This window comes from Nicrophorus vespilloides, unplaced genomic scaffold (assembly GCF_001412225.1).
Source record: "Nicrophorus vespilloides isolate i.1.1-1 unplaced genomic scaffold, Nicve_v1.0, whole genome shotgun sequence".
Classification (NCBI taxonomy): domain Eukaryota; kingdom Metazoa; phylum Arthropoda; class Insecta; order Coleoptera; family Silphidae; genus Nicrophorus; species Nicrophorus vespilloides.
Window position 1 is genome coordinate 4,454 of NW_017095619.1, and position 15,955 is coordinate 20,408.

Here is a 15,955-nt window from a genome sequence, read left to right on the forward strand (position 1 = left end):
AAACCATAAACAAACAAATAAAACAGCAAACAAATATAATATACCAGGCAAAACCAAAGTAAGCCAAATATATTTATATAACTATAGCGGCATAGTTGACAAACACAACTTTTGTCCCCTGCTTCCGTTTGAACAATTCCAAAAATGAAACAAACCAACAACAACAAAAAAAAAAACGAAAATAAAAACTGACCTTTGCGTAGACCTTAGCTACGTGTAGCCCGAGGCCAGGATTTGTCCCCTGAAAACCCTTACCCACCACGTCCCAACCTTCAGCTCGACAAGATCTCGCTTCGGGTCGACGCGTGGGTAAGTTTCTTCATGCACAACAAAAACAAAAATACATATTCGAACAAAAATAAGTAGGTATATGTCGTTTCGTAAACTTATATACTTGAAATGGAGTTTGCAATTCGGTCCATCAAGCTTTTGAATGATGATACGTGGTAAATACTTAAAATTAGTACAAATAAATAATAAGAATGAAGCTATGATTAGTTAGTTTTCGTCTTTTACTGGCTGGATATTTATTTCTTTTTTTTTCTCAATAGGATTATCAAATCGGGAAATTAATAAATTAATATTACATTTAAATTTGGGTCATTCGAAAAATTTGTATTTTACAGATAAATAGAATATGTGTGTGTGTGTGTTAAAATAATTTACAGTATGTGTGTGTGTATTTGTGTGTTTTATGTGAATGAAAATAATGGTAGATGAGAATCAACGAAAAACGAACAAATGTTTTCTTTGATTCGACATACACAATGAGAGAGAGAAAAAAAACACATACGCAGTTCACAAACACAGACATCGATTTTTGGGGTTGGTTGAGTGTTAATTGTAACTGGCCATTTTTGTAAGCTGCAAATATCAACATAAAGAAGCCATGCACATCAACCACGTTCCGGCAGTTCGGTAAGTTGAGAAAGCAAGTGTATATTATACAAGTAAATAACAGTGTGTTAGAGACAGAAGCGTTTGGTGTTGGTTAATTGTAAATAAAATGAAAGAAAGAAAGAAAAGAAAAAACAAATATATGAAACAAACAATAGAAACTAGAAGCATTCTATGGAAACGAAGAACAAACTGCGATTCACAAAAGCCTGCTGTGTAGCTGTCTAGAGAAGAGTAGTGGAGTAGCGGAAGACTCGAAGTAGAAGATGACGATTCGTCCAGACATGACAGACAAAACATGATTTATTTTCTGTTTCTCACATTTTCCTGTTTCCATACATCCATTGTTAATACGCGTCAAGAGAGTTCGGTTAAATAAACGAAATGCAGGTGTAAGTAGTATTATTTTTTATGTCCGTAATCGAAAGTTATCGTTTCTGCAAAAGCGTATTGCATCAAAAAATAAAGCGTTTTTAATATAAAACATAAGAAACAAACAAATAAATAAATACACATCGACTTATAAGTGTTTGAGTATTTGAAAAAAAAAAAAAAAAAAGTATAACGAAACGACAGTAACAAATAAAACGGTTGAGAACATCAATAGAAATTAAAAAAAAAACAAACACAAATTTGTAAATTCAGTATATAATGTGGTATTACGTAATTTCGGATTGAAATAAAACAAAGCTAAGAGAATTTTGTCGTCGAAATGAAATTTTTCGAAAATCCAATTACGTTTCGAACGTTTTCGGATATATCAGTCAGTAGTATTATAGCAAAGTAGTAGGATTACTGTGTTGTGAAGGACTATCGGGGGGGGGAGAACTAATTGGATGACGACGATATAGTGGTAAACAACATTTCGCGTTTTTTTTTCAACAAAAATATAATATAATCAAATAATTTGCTATTCTAAGTATTCTTGTTACCGTTGCAAACCCCATTTTAAACGTGGCATATCAATTCGTATTTTATAAACGGATTTCGGGTGGCGGCGTACATGGTTTCCGTATACACTGATCTATTCTTTGCAGACTCACCTGGTATGATTACAGCTCTTCGGATGAAGGAATTTTGGAAACGAACAACTTTCCGCGATAGCGATTTCGCGAAGACTAAACACACAACAAACACGACACCGATACGTCCACCCGTGACTTGTAACTTAATAGGCTTAGTGGAAACCTTACGACGACGGCGACGACCACATTTCTCGGTTTATAATTCAATTTAGATGTTGCGTTTTTAGACCGATCATAATGTAATAATAAGTGCACGTCTCGCGTTCATAAAATGTCGATTGATATGCCACATTCAGTTCGAAACATATTCAGCCCAACTTCAGCGATTATCTTGGATCCACGGATGATCCCAAGGGCTTCAGCAAATATGTTTCAAACTTATGTCTACTAAGCCGAGAATGGAAACAAAAGTCTTACCTTGTATGGAGGCTGCTTGCTCACGTAGAATAAAATCGGCCGGACTCGGAGGCGGCGTCTTGGAAAACTTCGGTGAATTTGGATCTGGAATAGCAATGAAATTGCAAACTCTGATATTCAGGACCAGCAAATATTGCAAATGAAATAAATTACCTTCAGTTGCCGAAATCTTGGGAATAACCCGCTTAGTTTCCAGGCGCTGCGCCACTCCTTCCAAAAGGTCTGTTTCCTGTTTGTGCGTTGCTTCCGCTTCTTGGGTTGTGCGTGTTTCAGTGTCGACTGTGATCACTGTCGTTTTCACAATTGGTTGTGTCAATTTCTCGACTGTGGTAGTAGTAATATCAGTGGTGATATCCACTTTATCTTCCTCGGCGATGATATCTCCACCTGGAATCTTCTTCAGCTCGACCTCGGCGATCTTGTCCTCGACCAAGCTCTGTCTCTTAATAGACGTGATCTCCTGGACAATCTCCGCCCTTTGGGTCGAGGCTGGAATGGTGCGTTCGACGGAGAGACGTTTCTCGATCATCTCGCGTCTCTCGGTCACGGTTCTGTTAAAGTCTTCTTCGTCGGACGGCTCTTCCACCACCTTCTCTTCGGCAGAGTATTTATCGTAGCTGCCGCGTTTCTTGTTCTTGTCCTCTTTGCGGTCGACTTGGATCAAGGACTCGACGCTTTCGGAATCCTTCATTATATCCTTGTCGTCCAAACTGATACTGATTTCCTTCTTGATTCGGTATTTCACAGTTTCCTCCTTCTTGATAATTTCCTGATCGTCGTTCAAGCATTGCGGTATGATATCCTCTCTGCCTATTCTCTTCAGGGCGTTCTCGAGGACGCTACCTTGAGATCTGTTGCTCGATTGGGCTATCCACATCCTGAGCATGGATTGCGCTTGTTTAGCAACGCTGTCTGGATATTCTGATTTGATTACGTTTATTTCGGATGAGGTCAGACCTAATTGGGTGGCCAGAGGTACCCAATCATCGCCCAAGAGGTTGCTCATATCAGCCAATCTGGGATCCGGTCTGTAATAGTCGTAGCTCTCTTTGAGGAACTCCAATCGTTTGATGTGCTCGCTGTCTGTCAAGGAAATGGTGTCTGCCACGATGTCCTCAGGAAGCACTATGTTCAGGATGCAAATGGGTTGCTGTGGAGGCTCCCCTTTAGCTACCTTAGGCTCCCTCATGAACAGACTCCTTCCGATCGCTTCGGCGTGTTGGTCTTTCACCTTCACCGAGAACGGAAGCCTGTTTTCCCTAAACGCCCTGAAGGCGAACTGCAGTTGCTCCCCGCTCTTGGTTATGGGTACCAAGTTTCCAGCAAACTCAATATATTGAGGTTTACCTTCCAAAACCTGCCAAGCAAAAACAGATATAAAATTCGTACATACGTTTATAGATAAACAATGTTACCTCTACGTCTCTACTCTTCGCAACTTCAGTGAAGTGTTCTTGTTGCTCCAGAGTTTTATCTTCTTTATCATCGGTCATGCAGAACACGCGAAGGCGAGCCTCCAGCGGATCGATGCGTTTGGCGAACACGACGAATTTGGCCATGAATGGAACATGGATGGCTTCCCTGAATCATCGAATATTTATGTAATAACTATTTTTTTTTCTTATTATGATTATTATTTCAAATTGTACTATACCTGTACAGTTCGGTGGCCATTTTCGTCGCATCAGTGACATTTCGACAATCCATCAACCAGAATCTGGCGGAAACCGTCGTCGTGAAAGACACGCAATCGTTGACGAAGGTCAGAGGCGTCGAACCCGTCACATCCTCCCATTGGGCACGGGTCGTTCCACCTTAATCAAAGAAACATTGCACTAATGCACTGACCACTCGACCGAATCAACCGCGATCTTACTTACTCTTAACATTCAAAAACATGCATAATGTATTATTTTAATCATTCATATTGGGTATGGAAGATGTGGAACAACTAAATCAACACGAATTCTTTTCTTGTTAATTTTAATTAATTTAAAAAAAAAAAAAGCTAAAGCTTCCGTATGTTGTTCGATAAATAAACAGATATAGAGAAAGAGAGAGAGAGAAAATAATAAAAACAACGAGAAATAAGAAACATCAAGAACAACAACAACATCAACAACAATAATAACAACATCAACAACAACAACAATCATCAGGCAGAAGTCTTGCTTTTTTTTTTTTTTTCATTTTTGGTGTCGTCACAAGCAGAGGCGGTGTGTCATCGGCAAAGCAGCAAAAGCGGAAGCATCTTTCTGTTATTCATAGATTTTTTTTTTCTCTGTACATATCTTTTACTTTCGCAGTGAATCAATTAGAATCGATTGGTTTCAGAAAAGACCAGTCGCGGGGCAACTAACTTTCGACTCAACGGAAGAAAAAAAAACAAAACCCGATCGATCAAGTACGATCAAAAATTAGTTTTTGTTTTGGTTTCTGTGTGTGTGTTAATATAATTAAATAAATACATTGTTTTTTTTTTTTGTTGAAAAATTAATCAATAATCGATCAAAAGGACAAACAAATAAACCAATATGCAGCAAAATACTAATATAATAAGACAAAAAAAAAAAAAGAGGTGACTTGTTTGCAATCTGTGTTTCGTGATTGTTTGTAACTTTCGTATCGTTTCCGAATCGGAAAGAACTTGATTATATATATATTTTTTTTTTTTTTTGAATCTAAGGAAGGCGTAGGTAACCAAAAAAATAACGAAACTAATAAACGAAATAAGAAAAGAATCAGTACCTAAGTGAGAAAGGTAAATAAGAAGAAAGAAAATAGAGTTGGAGAGAAAGAGAGAAGAAATAAAAACGTAACTGAAGAGTAGCTCAAAATTTACGTGTTGCTTTTATCAAGTTAACCAAAATATAAATGAAACAAAATCATTTTTTTTTTTGGAAAAGCATTCCTGGTTCGCGGAATGCGTGAGGTAATCAACAAAATACAAATTAAACTGTTTCTTTTTTCTTATGTAAATCAAAAAAAAAAATGTTAAAGTATATATAAGAGAAATAGAGATAGATAATATAAAGAAGTATGTATAAGTATATATAAAAATAAAATAAATATTTTTTTTTGTCAGAAAATAATAATAATAATAAATATAGTATAGATAGATATACATTCTAATATAATATAGGGGGCAGCCCACAATATGAGTTAGTTACCTTTGAGCGATCTTTTCCGAAACACCCCTGGATCGCGCGTGAAAAAAGTCATTAAGGAGCGCATTAGTTCACCTTCTATTTCTCTTTCAAATTCAACATTGCATCAAAATCTTTACTACATCCACAACAAAAATAAAATCATAACAACATAATAACATCATCATCATCATAATAATCGCAATCATTACGATGTCAGAAAGATCGCGCCAAGAGACACACATTGAAAACCATCGGAAGCGGCAACAAACAATAAACGATTGACGTCATGATATCGTAACATCCAAAATCTTTTTTTTTTGCTATACCCCCAAAACTAAAGCAGGCGGCTGGCAAACTTTTCTTTTGTTTTCGTCGTTCCGTTCTGATATGTTTATATTTTTTTTTTTCTGAGCAAGTAGTAGTAGTTTCGCATAACGGGAAGGCATTATTATAGATTAACACTTCACCAAAAATTTTGCCCAAACTGAAAGAGACGGTGGTCTGTTTCCGCTTTGTACAGGAAGCACATCAAACAATCGCCGAAGAGTTCATCGTTTAAAGCTATTTTTTCAGTAAAAAGTAAAGCTTTCTTCACGGAAATAACACACCTAACGACTTCACAATATAAAGTATTTCATGAAATTGCTCTTGCAATCAGTTGAATTTAAAGCGTTAAGCCTAATTTACTAAGAAGCTCATTTGTTCCCACCCAAGTTACAACAATGTCTCCTCTCCGAAATCGACTGCCAATAATAAGTATGTTATAATCATTATTAAGCTGCTTCGAAGCACAAAGTTTGACGCATAGTCTTGTAAGTCTTCGTTTACGCAACGCAGAGTGCGGCGGACGCCACCAGTGATGACCCAATCGTCTCCTAACACAAATTGGTCTACGAAAGCGGTTTATATATAATATATAAGAGTAAGACAATTACCGTTGTTATCTGCGTTATTCGTCCTTTCGATAATAGATGCTGCATTTAATAGAATACAATAATGATCAATCGCCGCAACAATAGATAAATCGCGCAATTCACGTAAATTGATTACCAAACAAAAAAATGCTTTATTCTGCAGATTTAATGGTGTCATGGGATGCCTCTATAGAGAAAAAAGTACCCATGCAACAATAACGAAATATGTGCTATATTAATATATATATATATCTGAATCTTCGACTGTAGTATATTTTACCTAACCTGTCCTACTTTAAATCACATCTACTCAAGTTTTATCAATATTATTAAATATTTCAGTCATCTAAGTGCTACTCAAGGTCTCAAAATCTAAACGTAAATGTCAACTATCGTTAGATACTAAAAAGAAAAGGATGCTTTTCAACCTAATCAAGATCGATGGTTAATAAGTATAGTCGTAATTTTTGGTGAAGCGTAAATGTATGGATATAAACCTTCCGCCCTCGAGAGAAAAGTGAAACGAAAAGGTAGTAGTAAATAGTAATAAAGATACGAAAAAATGAAAATAAAGTAAAAAAAAAAATCTCTCGTTTTTTTTTACAGGTCATACCTACCCTAATAATAAATAGTTACGGCTAAAATGTATTTATATATAATATTTAAGAAAGTAAATAAACACATGTTCCATATATATATATATAAATAGTATGATTACGCTACAGGAAACTAATGACCAACTAATTTCTACCGCAAAAATTTAAGCTTGCCAACCCCTCAACAGACAAAAATCAAAAACCAAATAATAATGATAATGAAACAACTTACAGAGGCACAAACAACATCAAACCATTTGAAAATAATCAAAAGAAAAAAAAGTATGAAGAAAAAAAAAATTACAACGACGAAAATATAAATGTAAAAGTTTTGTTTCTGAGTGAAGTCTGCACACGGTAGCAGCTCCTGAATTGATCGAAACCAAGTGTGTTTCAAGAATCAAAGAATAATAAAGAAAACGAAAAAAAAATATAAATACAAAGAATGGCGCACACACAAAGAGAAAGGCATTTCGAGAGATTTGTGTGCTCACAGAAAGGACACAAACCGTGAAACATAAAGTTTAGTATAATACGAAATATATATATATAAATATAAAAAAAAATAATAAACAACAAACAAACAACATGGAAGTACATCGACAACATTTCAGTTATTTCTTTGATTCGGAACGAACAAAACTTAAACGATAATAATAATAATAACAAACGAATGAAACAAACAAAAAAAAAAGAGATGTAGTTGAGATACCCGTGTGAGGGTGTTGATAATTTTTGTCGACACTAAACTTACCAGTTATTGAGCAGAGAAGTCGAAGTGTCGGGGTCGAGCCTGAATATTGGTTGATCATGCCCTGCGAATGTGCCCTAGGCGCGGGCATGCTCAGGGTGATTGCCTTGTGGAACTTCCTCCTCCTCGGCTCCACTGTCACCACCGGAGATACAGCTACTCCGTGGCCTAGCAACTTTGCGGTCAGTTCAGGATCAATAGGTTGGGCCTAAACCAAAAGAATTACGAAATGAAGAAAATCCTTCAAATTCATCCAACAGCCGTAGTATAAACTATACACAGGACAATGCAAGGATAATTAATGGTTGCAAAAGTGGACACTAAAGCGAAATACAAGTTGTATCAAGGACACTAAGAACTAAGCACAAGAGATGGATGCACAAGCGAGAAGAAAATGAAAAGTTTAAGCGAAATGTTAACACACTTACCTTGCGACATGTTAATTTAGCGTTTTCTTTATAATTGGTATTAAGTTAGTTTTTTTTTTCTTAGTTAATTAGAAAGGATCGAGGATGAAGGGGATAAGAAAAAATAAACACAAAGCAAGGTTCGGCAGCGACCAAACATAAACAGGCTGCAAGTGCAAAATTATGACAGACAAAACAAGAATATAAGAAGCAAAACAAGAACAATGAGAGATAGGTAAGTGAAGCGAGAGAAAGAAGCACATTTAAAGTCCGATTTGTTTGCTCCAGAGTTTTCCCGAATCCTCCGATCGGTCGCATAAAACTTTTCATTGACTCTTGGCTCTATAGCATATTTGGGGGGTTGAGCTGAGCGCCCAATAATGGAGATAGTTAAACAGCTCTGTGTCAAGTGTTGCGCGAACCATGCTTTGGTATAAATGACATTTCTTTTGTGACAGAGAGAAAGAGAGAGAGAGAGAGATTAAATAACGAAGCGGCCAGTTTCCATCCGGGTTTCAGTTTAACTAAATTTTTATTGGGCACTCAAATGAAACCAGAGAAAAAGAAAACAAATAATAGACAAAAATAGAGTCGAACAAGTTACAACACGTCTGATGATGCAGGAGTGAACAACGGCAAAACTATACTCAAATCGTTGTGCCGAGTTTACCCATTTAATTATTGTTTTTTTTCCACTTTGCAATGAGTACTACAAGATTTTCGCACGATTTTCAGATGAAGAAACGTGACGTGTAAAAGTCAAACAATTAGGTGTGCATTGTAGAACTAGTGAAGGTACACAAAAGAGAAACAATAAAAAGATCTTCTAGATCGTTTGGTGACGTAACTAAAATCCCCCTTTGCACAGGCACAAAGGGAGCTTAATCGTGAATATACTTGACTTATTGTCCATTAACGTTTTTTTTTGTTGTTGTTGTATTGCTGTTTGTTAAAAGCTACATGATGATATCAATGATTTGAGTGAACAGAAGAACTTCTTTTCGATAAACACTTGATAGCTACAGCGGTATTTGTACTTTCGCAAAGCGACAGAAATACATGGTTTTCCAGTAAATTTGGCCTTCGGTTATAATATAAGAGACACAAGCTACATCTTGCTTCTCACATATATACGTAATATTTACTTATACTAATCCGGAATTATTGTGTAGATGAACACATACATTTGATAATATTATTTAGATTGAATCTGTTTATATAATAATTTTGTTTTTATGAAAATAATTTGTAAGCCTGACACGAATTATTAAGGCCATTCTCTTTACAATTTTTCAGCGTTGAGCAACTTCTCGCAACATTACTAATAATATGATATTTTCAATTACTCACAACCAAGTATTTATATACCGTTCTTAAATCAAACCGGAAATATTCACCATCGTCCAAATGTTATGGTAAAGTTTTTTACTGGATGGTGAATTTTTCCGTTTCACTAAATAAACAGTTCTTATATTATAACCCATGCTCGAGAGCGCAACATCGCCCGTACAATTACAATTTCATGAAGGCGATGCTACAAAAATATAAGTTATCTTTTTTCTTGGTGATTTGCTATTTCGTGATTCACCATACCAATGACCAGCGTTTCTTTTTCGGTATGTGATTGACGGAGATCTTTCGCAAACATTCGAACGGCACACCTTTGCGGGGCTTGAATAAATTTACCTGCAGTCCGACTTTGATTTTCTTGGTGAGGGCTCCTTGTGGGAACACCGCCTGCACCTGAGGCACAACAGTGCTGGACACCATCCCACCTTCGGGTCCGATTGCGTGCACCTCTTGTCTGATCCTCGAAACCACAGCGAAGTACTGCGGGAAGTCGTTGGTCAGGATTCTGGTTATACGTCCGGAGGATGCATCCTCCAATTGGCTAATATCTAGAATTATAACAAACGACATATTATAATATTTTGTATCACTTGATGTTATCAAACATTTTCTTTTACTAACATTAAAGCTGCTGCAAAACTAAATGGACTAAATTTAATTGAATTACCTTCAGCCTCGAAACTTTCGGTTAAAACCTCGTTGAGGATGTCTTCGGATGAATCAACGGTATGCTCCCTCCAGGTCTCTCCATTGTCGGAACGCAAAATGACGATTTCACGCTCCTTTCCTCTAAGAGCTGCGAAGTGCGGTACTTCGATGATTACGGGCCTGATTCAAACAGAATGAGCATCGATGGAGTTTTATTATTTTAGTTTCATATTACCCTAAGAATTTAGCTCCAACCGGTCCCAATTCCAAGACTCGACTCGCCAGAGCTTCGCCTTCCATCAGAGGAGGTGGGTGCGGAGTACGTTGTGGTCGAACGTATCTGCACGTGATCCTCGTAGGACTTCCAGCTGATCTTGGCGGAACTATGACTCTAACACCGGAGTGTCGACAGCCGCGCATCGCTCCACCACGGGCGTCGACCAAGAAAGACACCAGGAAACTGAAAAACCGCAAGAGAATAATCAGATGATGGACAATGGAATTAGAATGGAAACAACTAATAATGATGGAATCTAGCACTTACTTCTTCCAATGCAACTTTCTGCGCAGCGTTAATTAGATTAGAAAGCGGTATTAATTGATTACTCTTATGTTCTAATTGAACTTGTTAATTGGAAACTTACCCGATGTTGATCGGATGCCTCGCGATGTCCACGTTATCGGCTGTGTACTTCTTGATGTACTCTGAATAGTTGTTCTGGTAATGTTGAGGGCTGATGCTGTCCTCGATGGCTTGCGGCGGAAGAATGGAACTGTCCGCGCTGGTAATCATCTTGTTGGAATCGATGCGCTCATCTCTGGTTACGTCAATTGGTAAGGAGTCATCTCCGAGAGACTTCATCTCGTCTGCGGTCAGGTATCTGTATACGTTATCCCCTAGCATGGTGTCTTCGCCTACAACGTCAAAACCGAAATATACTAACAACATTCGATCGAAACTATTTAGAAGGAAACTAGTGTTTATATAGTGTGTTTGAAGAGAAAAGAGAGAGAGAGAATCATCAGCAGTGTCAGCTCGCGTTTGAGAAAACGAAACAAAAATATACATATTTTAAAACTAAAACGAAAAAAACTAAAGTTGAATGAATGATGTGTTTGTTAGTGGTGTTATTATAGCCAGTTCTTTGAAATATGATTTTTTTTTTGTTGTTGTTGTTGGATTCAGGGAGAACTTACGAGTTAGTAAAGTAGTACCGCTGAAATAAGGTAGATAGACATGTTGTTCGTGCGGTGCAGTGCCGTATCCTTCCAGAATCTCTTCGCCTGAATCGTCATTGATCACAACAGATTAATTTCTCATTCACACACTGTTCGTCAACTTATGCAATCGCATATAATTGAGAGGATGCATCGAATTTTGCATAAATATTAATTTTTATTAATTTTCGTTACGAAATTTGACGCGAAATTGACAAGCTCGTGTTTGATTGATTTTTTTATGTTTTTTTTTTTGAAGGGAGTAAAAACCAAGGAGATATGATTGTTGAAATAAGCGAGAAGCGGAAACGTGCAATGTTTTTTGGGTTTGGGGTTGTTTTCGGATTTCTCTGTAGATTGTATTTATTTGATTTGATTATTGCGTATAATCGAGACTCACCTCCTTCTTCCTCGGAGTCGGACATGAAGGTTTCGTGCATTGCCTCCGGTGCTACCACTTTGTACTTCTCGTCGGTCGTTGTGGTCGATGTCGGTTCCGTGACTACTTTGAGAGATTCGATGACCGTGATGTAGCCCAGCTTCTGGGCGATGTCCAACGGTGTTTGTCCATTCTGAAAAATATGCGATGCGTAGGTAATAAATGCATGATACATCAATTTATTAATTAAGTCCGGACTTACGTGGGTTATGGCATTCGGTTCTGCTGAATTTTCAAGCAATATGTTGACGATGTTGGTGTGTCCTTGTTGGGCCGCTTGATGGAGCGGAGTGTAACCAATAGCCGTTGTGGCTTTGACGTCGGCCTTTTGGGACAGTAGGTACCTCACCATGTTGTTCTGGCCGTAATGAGAGGCGACATGGAGCGGTGTGTATCCAGCCTTCGTCGGTTTATCGATGATAGCATTGTTTTTGATCAATATTTCGGCGACAGGAACGCGATCTTCCTGAGCGCACAAATGAAGAGGTGTCAATCCGTTCTTGGATTGTTGGTTGGTATCAGCCTCGTGTTCGATCAAGAGAGAAGACATCTCAGCGTGCCCTTCTTGGGCGCTGAGATGTAATGGCGTGAATCCAGCCTTGCTCTCCGCGTTAGGCTTAGCTCCGTATTCGAGAAGTGTATTGGCTATATCCATTTGATTCTTCTTTGCTGCAATATGAAGTGCAGTGTGTCCATTCTTAGCGGTCGCGTGAGGCGAAGCTCCTTTGTCCAAGAGCAACAACGCAACGTTCTGGTGGTCGTAATGAGAGGCCACGTGCAACGGGGTTACGCCGTTCTTTCCTTGCGCATCGACCGGGGCTTCCTTTTGGAGCAAAAGTTTGGCCACTTTGATGTTGCCATATTTAGCGGCCAAATGCAACGGCGTGAAACCCTTCTTGGTGGTCGCGTTCAAAGAGGCGCCGTTCTCAATCAGCACACCTGCAACCTGCGACATATACATAAGCGATGAGAAAAAGGGTGCAACACTAACGACTTCATAATTTATTTATTCTACTAATTACAAACTTAAAATCAAATCAGATACTCGTAGTAGCGGAGCCAGTATTGTTCCAGCAGATTAATAATGTCTATGTGATCCATAATTCTTCTAGCTAACAAATATTTTACCTCATCGTGTCCTTCCTTGGCGGCGATGTGCAGAGCCGTGTACATGTCTTTGGTAGTTGTGTCAACTTTAGCACCGTGTTGCAGGAGCAACATAACGATGTCAACATTTCCCAAACGGGAAGCGATGTGAAGGGGAGTCTGCTGCTCCCTGGCCCTGGCATCTACCTGGGCACCATTTCGTAGTAAAATCCTTATAATGTCAGTCTGCAAATGAATACATAAAATTGAAGATACGTGTTTTGATGATGATCTAATGATTTACTTGATTAGCCCTTGCTGCGAGATGCAGAGGTGTCTCTCCTCTAACAGTGGGTACGTCTGGATTGGCGTCGTGTTGCAGAAGATAGATCACGATGTTCATGCAACCCATGAAGCTGGCGACGTGAAGAGGAGTCAAACCGCTTTCGGTGGTGGCGCTGATACTTGCTCCATGCTTGAGCAAAAGCTCTACGACTTTGATCCTATTCTTCTTGCAGGCGATATGCAGCGGTGTGAAGCCATTCAAAGCGCGGGCATTCGGATCTGCTTGTCTGTCCAAGAGTAGTTTGGCAACTCGCACGTGTCCGCAATGGGCAGCCACGTGGAGGGCGGTCAAATAATCAACTGTTACTTCATCGACTGGAGCGCGATGGTAGAGCAGAATCCTGGCAGCATCAACGTGGTCTCCTTGTGCTGCCATATGCAGAGGCGCCAGACCGTTCTGAAAGAGTTTTAAATTGAATGTGAAAAAAATGAAAAATCCAAATGAAATTATATTATATACTTTGGTCTTGCAACTAATTGGCGCCTCGCGCTCCAAAAGCATGTCAACGACTTGTTCATGGCCACTCCTTGCGGCACAATGCAATGGTGTCAAGCCGTCCCTAGTTTTAGACTCGATGTTTGCTCCGTTCTGAAGAAGCAGCGAAACCATATTGGTTTTACCCCATTTGGCGGCGACGTGAAGAGGGGTGATGTTGTGTTTAGCTGCGTAATTAACATCCGCCTTCTTTTGTATCAACAGATTAGCGATTGGCTCGTTTCCATAGTGAGAAGCTATGTGTAGAGGTGTAAAGCCGGATTTTGAAGTAACATCCGGATTGTGATCATTCTGCAAAGAGAAAAATTATAATAGCATTTAAAACATCATTTGTATGAATGTTTTTGCATACTTCTAATAATAATTTAGCCGCTTTAACGTCATCCTTTTTGGCTGCGATGTGGAGTGCAGGAAGTCTAACTTTCCCGCGTGTATCGTTTTCTAGAAGCACCGTAACGACTTTGTCGTGGCCCTGTTGCATGGCCACAGCCAATGGAGTGAAGCCATCCTGAAACGCAAAAGAAGAGAAAAAATACAATTTCCTTCTTTTAATTCATTTTCAATTATAACACTCACCTCGGTCGCGAGACTCTGGTTGGCTCCATTCGCCAGAAGGTATTTCACAACGTTATCATGGTTCTCCTGAGCGGCCATGTACAACGGTGTGAAACCATTCTGGCTCTTCACGTTAACTGAAGCACCGTGGTTTACCAGCAGTTGGACAACATCTTCTTGACCTGCCAACGAAGCGATGTGCAATGCAGTGTTTCCTTTCTTGGTGGCCGCATCCACTGTAGCTCCGCGCTTGAGGAGCTCATCCACGACCTCCACGTGGCCATCCTTTGAAGCCAGATGCAAAGCGTTAAGGCCATTCTGCAACGGAGAAGAAATACGACATTAGTACCATTTTTGTTTTAATACACACATCTGCAAAAAACGATTTCGCATCTTGGCAATCATTCCTCGACGCTATTTTCGAGATTTCGTTTTGTTGAGCTTATTTATAACCGTGATATTATGTTTAGCATGTGTCTGTGCATATGAATGTATATTAAATGGACTATTCGCGCGTAAGAAAAAGCGAAAGTTCTCACTACTGCCAATCCTCATCTTCCACTATTAACTTTACTTCCACTACTTATCTATAATTATAAAAATTTACAGAAAACTTTCTATAAACCAACAATTTAAAACTGCTTAAATTAATAGAAGTAGAAAAATAATTGATTTAAATACTCGAGCGAATATTCCATAAAATTATGTTGGAAATGGCAATATTATTTAGATTCATTCATTTCCATTACAATTTCAATAATTTCCCAACTCGGAAACAGCAAATGCGATTATATATTTATACACATTTACAAGGGTTTCCAGGAACGGTAGTCGCCGTAGTCATCGATTCGGATTTGAAAATTAATTATATTTCAAAAATTTCCAATCGAATACTTAACTACATCAATTCAACTTTGGTGATTAAAACATTTCATACTTAGACTTTTGAATAGATTAATTGCAAACTGTTTTTCTTAAAACTTCTATTATTATAAAAATTGATTACATAAAGTTTTTTTTTTATTTATAAATATATTTGTGGTTGTGAACAGTAAATGTTCACACAGGTAAGTTTAACAGATGCTTTTAATGTAATGTAATTAATGAGATAGTGCATGCTATTGGCACTTAGTTGGGTAAATAAAACTAGGTTGGATGGATGCGACGACGAAGGAACACAAGGAGTTGAGATGCCTTTTCCTATCGCGAGAACGAGAACCGTTTTCTTAAACACACACGCCTCGTGATTGCTTTCACATCTATTTCCTTCATCTTCTCGCCTTGTGCCTTTCATCATACTCACGGTATTGCTGGTGTTGATGTCGATATTGGATTTCAAATGCTCGAGGACCTTGTCGAGATGGCCTGCGCGCGCTGCGCGCAAGAAGGACGTGTTGCCATCAGACTGTAAATTAGAAAAAAAAAAGACAAAATTAATTCTTATTCATAATTTGATAATACAATTAAAAGAATATAGAGATTATAACTACTAAAAGAAATTGCCTTGGCATGTTAAAACTTAAATTATTCAATATATCAAATATCATGGTATAAATGATTATGTTTCATGTTTTATTTCCATAAGGTAATTACTACGATATAACTAAAGTTGTGGTAACCATAGAAACAATTCATTACATAATAATTCAGTTTCTATAGCAA

At 38.1% G+C, this 15,955-nt stretch overlaps 1 protein-coding gene across 2 annotated transcripts; it reads right to left on the bottom strand.

The window, feature by feature from the left end:
* Positions 1 to 2,206: 2,206 nt before the first annotated feature.
* LOC108558424 (ankyrin-3-like) lies at positions 2,207 to 15,706 on the bottom strand. 2 transcript variants are annotated; one of them, XM_017915342.1, is made up of 17 exons: positions 14,315 to 14,474; positions 14,091 to 14,246; positions 13,703 to 14,029; positions 13,202 to 13,639; positions 12,940 to 13,143; positions 12,014 to 12,757; positions 11,773 to 11,944; positions 11,352 to 11,438; positions 10,799 to 11,069; positions 10,390 to 10,614; positions 10,174 to 10,334; positions 9,843 to 10,054; positions 7,753 to 7,957; positions 3,994 to 4,153; positions 3,755 to 3,920; positions 2,493 to 3,696; positions 2,207 to 2,423 (listed from the first exon to the last, which is right to left on the bottom strand). In XM_017915342.1, the coding sequence occupies exons 1-17, from the start codon at positions 14,390 to 14,392 to the stop codon at positions 2,281 to 2,283; spliced, it is 4,953 nt and encodes a 1,650-aa protein (XP_017770831.1). In that variant the 5' UTR covers positions 14,393 to 14,474; the 3' UTR covers positions 2,207 to 2,280. The 2 variants fall into 2 exon arrangements, with proteins under 2 accessions (XP_017770831.1, XP_017770839.1); XM_017915350.1 differs by lacking the exons at positions 2,207 to 2,423; positions 2,493 to 3,696; positions 3,755 to 3,920; ... (1 more) ...; positions 7,753 to 7,957; positions 11,352 to 11,438 and adding exons at positions 10,699 to 10,716; positions 15,597 to 15,706 and having other exon boundaries at positions 9,091 to 10,054; positions 14,315 to 14,611.
* Positions 15,707 to 15,955: the final 249 nt, after the last annotated feature.

What these genes read in the sequence shown, in the direction of transcription:
- LOC108558424 (XM_017915342.1), bottom strand. Translation starts at nt 14,392, where the DNA reads ATGGCCGCTCAGGAGAACCATGATAACGTTGTGAAATACCTTCTGGCG. An exon ending in AACCGAATGCCATAACCCAC is followed by an intron (nt 11,945 to 12,013) that starts GTAAGTCCGGAC and finishes CATATTTTTCAG; the next exon opens with AATGGACAAACACCGTTGGA. An exon ending in AAATCAAAGTCGGACTGCAG is followed by an intron (nt 7,958 to 9,842) that starts GTAAATTTATTC and finishes CTTTTGGTTTAG; the next exon opens with GCCCAACCTATTGATCCTGA.